At 32.8% G+C, this 4,252-nt stretch overlaps 1 protein-coding gene across 1 annotated transcript; it reads right to left on the bottom strand.

Moving 5' to 3' along the window:
- Positions 1-495: 495 nt before the first annotated feature.
- Positions 496-930, bottom strand: LOC149232976 (thylakoid lumenal 15.0 kDa protein 2, chloroplastic-like). The gene has a single exon (XM_089382063.1). The coding sequence runs from the start codon at positions 928-930 to the stop codon at positions 496-498; it is 435 nt and encodes a 144-aa protein (XP_089238189.1).
- Between the last annotated feature and the right edge of the window lie 3,322 nt (positions 931-4,252).

Below are 4,252 nucleotides of genomic sequence, written 5' to 3'. Positions count from 1 at the left end.
AGGAGACCCATTAATCGATGCAGTCCTGCATGATCACTCTCAGTGTTATATCCCCATTTCCTTCGATGAAAACAATGGATTAATAGTCCCATATAAGAGAGACAGGTTAAGCCACAGGGACAACCCTTAACATAAGGCTACATTGAAAAAAATTATAAGCAGCCATTGCAACCCTCCTGAGGATACTAATAAACATGAGTTGCATTTGAGCCTTGAACTTCTGCAAAATAAAAAATTCCCATACTTTTATATCAAAGTTAAATCATTTTTTCTCAATAGGTGATTTTCCAAAGATGGGTGTACAATTGGAAGTATCCCAAACGAAGCAAATAACAATAGCCACAGAGGAGAAAGAAGAACAACCCACTGCCATGAACCCTCCACTCTGCCCTGAGGGCTAAGCCGGGTAGCAAACCTAAACACACAACCCCCAGCAATGGATGTTGCAAGAGTTCAAAAGTACAGGTCATCTCTCAAACCAGGCACGTTATTGCATCAGTCTTCCTGAAAAATGCATTGCTTGATGGCATCAATTGTATTCAAAAGGGCTACCTGATAGCCCTCTTTCGATACAAAAAACTGATTCCCATACTTGGACTGCCGCCCACCGAAGAATTGACGAGGAAGCCTGGAACCCACTGTTAATCCTATGCCAAAATTCAAGATGTTTTGGGAAGAGATGTCCTCTACTATAGTCACAATCCTGTCATCAAGGCACCATAGGTCCCTAAAGGATTTATCTGAAGGAGATGGGGATGGCCCAGACCTTGTAAGGATTCTCGTTTTCCACTCTGACTTGTCTTCCAAAGCCTGCAACTCTTGTGAAATCTTTAGGATTGGGGTAATTGCTAAAGATGGTGTGAACTGCACTTGATGAATCAGAAAGGTGAACAAGAGCATGGATGCCATTGATAGAGTTTGCTTATCCATATCCTTGAGAATGTTGTTTTTGTGCTATGCATATATCAATTTAGAAATACCCAGGTTTTTGAAGGTGATCTGAAAGGGGTTGAAGTTGTGGGTTATTGAATCAGGTGTACATTGACTAACAGAGTATGAGTGTTTTATGCGATTGAAGGTGGGCTTGTAATTGAAAATGGAGAGGAAAGAGAATGACTTAAAAGAGATAATGCAGCAAGAACTGAGTGGCATTTTAACAGTGGGTGGAACCAATAGAGTTTTGTAAGATTACTCAAAGATGGACGAAAACCTCCTAATAAATCATTTGAATTCATGTCCCTACCAAAATCAACGAGGATTCAAAGTGTTATGTTCATTGAAAATAATGTATGACATCCAACTAAAGCATTTTAACTAGGGGGTGGAACCAGTAGAGTTTTGTAAGATTACTCAAAGATGGACGAATACTTCCTGATAAATCATTTGAATTCATGTCCCTACCAAAATCAATGAGGATTCAAAGTGTTATGTTCGTTGAAAACAATCTATGACATCCAACTGAATTTTTGATAAACAGGAATATTTTTGGTGGGATTCTATAGAGTGCAATGGTGTTTGAATTTTAATAGAAAAGAGAATTTTTATACACGTTGTTACCCAGGATCAAAACAATTGACATTCTGAAGGGAAAACTAAACTATTAAATTGACATTCTGAAGGGAAAACTATTTTCTTAATGTGATTAGGCTGATAATCAAAATTAAATTCTTCGTCTTTTGTTGGGAGAGAGAGATGCTTTGTAAATAATGTACTAATTCTCTTTAATGTTAACCACCTCCATAACGTGATTAAGGTAAAATAATCAATTATTTACCAAAGTATTAAATTTCTAAACTAATTCTCTTTAATGATAACCCCTCCATAATGTAATTAAGGTAAAATAATCAATTGTACTAATTCTCTTTAATGTTAACCACCTCCATAATGTGATTAAGGTAAAATAATCAATTATTTACCAAAGTATTAAATTTCTAAACTAATTCTCTTTAATGATAACCACCTCCATAATGTAATTAAGGTAAAATAATCAATTATTTACCAAAGCATTACATGTCAATCTTACTCCATTCATCATTTAAACATATAAATTTTTAAATAAGAATGTGTCAACTTATCACAAAAATGTACTCAGGTACCCCCATCTGCAAAAAGCCATTCACTATTTCATGAAAGTTTAAAATTTAAAATGTTCACTATTTCATGAAAGTTCAAAATGTAAAATGTTTAATAGTCTGCACCATATTGAGCTAAATTTCACAATCATATAAAAACTAAACTATAAAAACGATGTAATGTAAAAATAATAAGAAAGATCGGATTCAAAAGATTTCAAGATTGATTGGTATTCAAACATGATAATTAATTAAACAATTTGAAAGATTTCAAGATTGATTGGTATCCAAAATATAATAACTTAATTAATTAAACAAAACTTGGGTACATAAATCCCAAGCGCTAAAAAATCATTGATTGGTATCCAAACATGATAACTTATTAATTAAACAATTTGAAAGACTTCAATATTGATTGGTATCCAAAACATAATAACTTAAAGAACCTTAAACCCCAATTAAGAGGTGAAGGCATGTATTGTATATCACTGATGCAAAATGAAATTGAAAACTGTGTTTATGTTTGAATTTTTTTCCAGGACATGTTATAAGGTATGTAAATAACTACAAATAAAATAGTTTAAATAAATTCCTTTGTAAAAATTTTGAGGTGGCCAATACCCACACCGAAAAGTGTAGAATGATTTGAAATATAAACTCAAGCATAGATTATATGTGACAAGAACATAAACTAATAGAAGTTGATAGGTATTTGTTTTTGTGAGTTGGGGGAAGGGATTCTGATAACTTGCAGGGATTATCTTTTGAAATCTTATGGATCAGACCTAGAGTACTTTATATATGTTATTAATTCTTGCATGGTCTTGTCTCTCTTGAAGAGAAGAGCCACCAAGGAGGTCTGCCAGGCTTATCTCAAAAGCAGCAAATGTTAGTTTGAATGTCAACTCCAGGGTTGACACTCTCATCATAAACACATTGTAACTCCTAAAATGTTAGGATACATAAACTTTAATATCTAAGACATTAAATATAGCATTAAAACTATAACTTATATATACTTAAAGTGGCTTAACATAGTGAAGGTAAAGGTGAATCAAGTGTAGCTCCTTCAAATTAAATCCCATGAAAAAAGGATATAAAAAATGTTGACTATTATGTAGATGATATTTTCACTATTGACATTGACCCCAAAACCATTTTACGGGAGAAACCTATGGTAATGATGTTGATCGGTACTCATTATTCTCCCATTAAATGGTATAATGGTGGCCTACATTTTGTAAATAATTTAAGGTCTTAATGTTTGTATCTGGAGCCCTTTTTTACTACTATGCTTTCACAACCTTAATTGTATGCATTTAAAATTTTAGAGATTAGTGAGTTCTTTTCTAATTTAACCCTAGATGCAATAACATTAAGGAATATATGCATTTAAAATTTTAGAGATTAGTAAGTTTTTTCCTAATTTAACCCTAGATGCAATAACATTAAGGAAAAAATATAAGTATGCCTAGCTGGAGAAAAAGGTAAAAACATCTACTATGGTATGTCACATCTTATTTTTATTCCTTACAAACCACCTAGATCGAGAAAAAGGCTAAGACTAGTTTCCTTTAAAGCACCATAGCTCAGAATGGTAGGAATTAAAAGCAAAAGCGTACAAAAGAAAGAAATAATTCTTACAAAAGTAGGACGCCAAAGCCTACGAAAGAAAGAAATAAATCTTAGAAACATTATGATGAAGAAGGGAATTCAATACCCATTGAGGAGATGAACAGAAGAACATGACGTCCATTTTTACTAAAATCACCACAAATATTGATAGTTATCCTAAGTACACAATGTCATTAGGATATTAATCCAATAGTAGGCTATTCAAAATGTCCCTTTCTCACTAACTTTCTCCCTCTTTTATAGAAATTTTCAATAGTGACACTTGGCATCTCATGCAAAAATAATTATTTTATTTATTCCAATAATGCCTGCAATAAAAGGTTTATTTTACACAAATCGAAATGAAATTTATTCTCTGCTGAATGTAACTAAAACTAGAATAACAAAATAACAGGGTTGCTGAGCACAGATAATGTCAAACTTGGGAACTTTACAGCTAATTATAGTATTGTTTTGGCGAGAGAAACACAGAGTCAATTACAGCAATGAGAACCAATTCCATCTCACTACAAAGCATGGTGGATATGTGAAGGAAACCCATTAAT

Source organism: Pinus tabuliformis, chromosome J (genome assembly GCF_031772625.1).
Source record: "Pinus tabuliformis cultivar Carrire ecotype Pingquan chromosome J, CPIR1, whole genome shotgun sequence".
Taxonomy (NCBI): Eukaryota; Viridiplantae; Streptophyta; class Pinopsida; order Pinales; family Pinaceae; genus Pinus; species Pinus tabuliformis.
The sequence above is the reverse complement of the archived record's forward strand: the minus strand, read 5'-3'. Positions and strand labels throughout refer to the sequence as shown.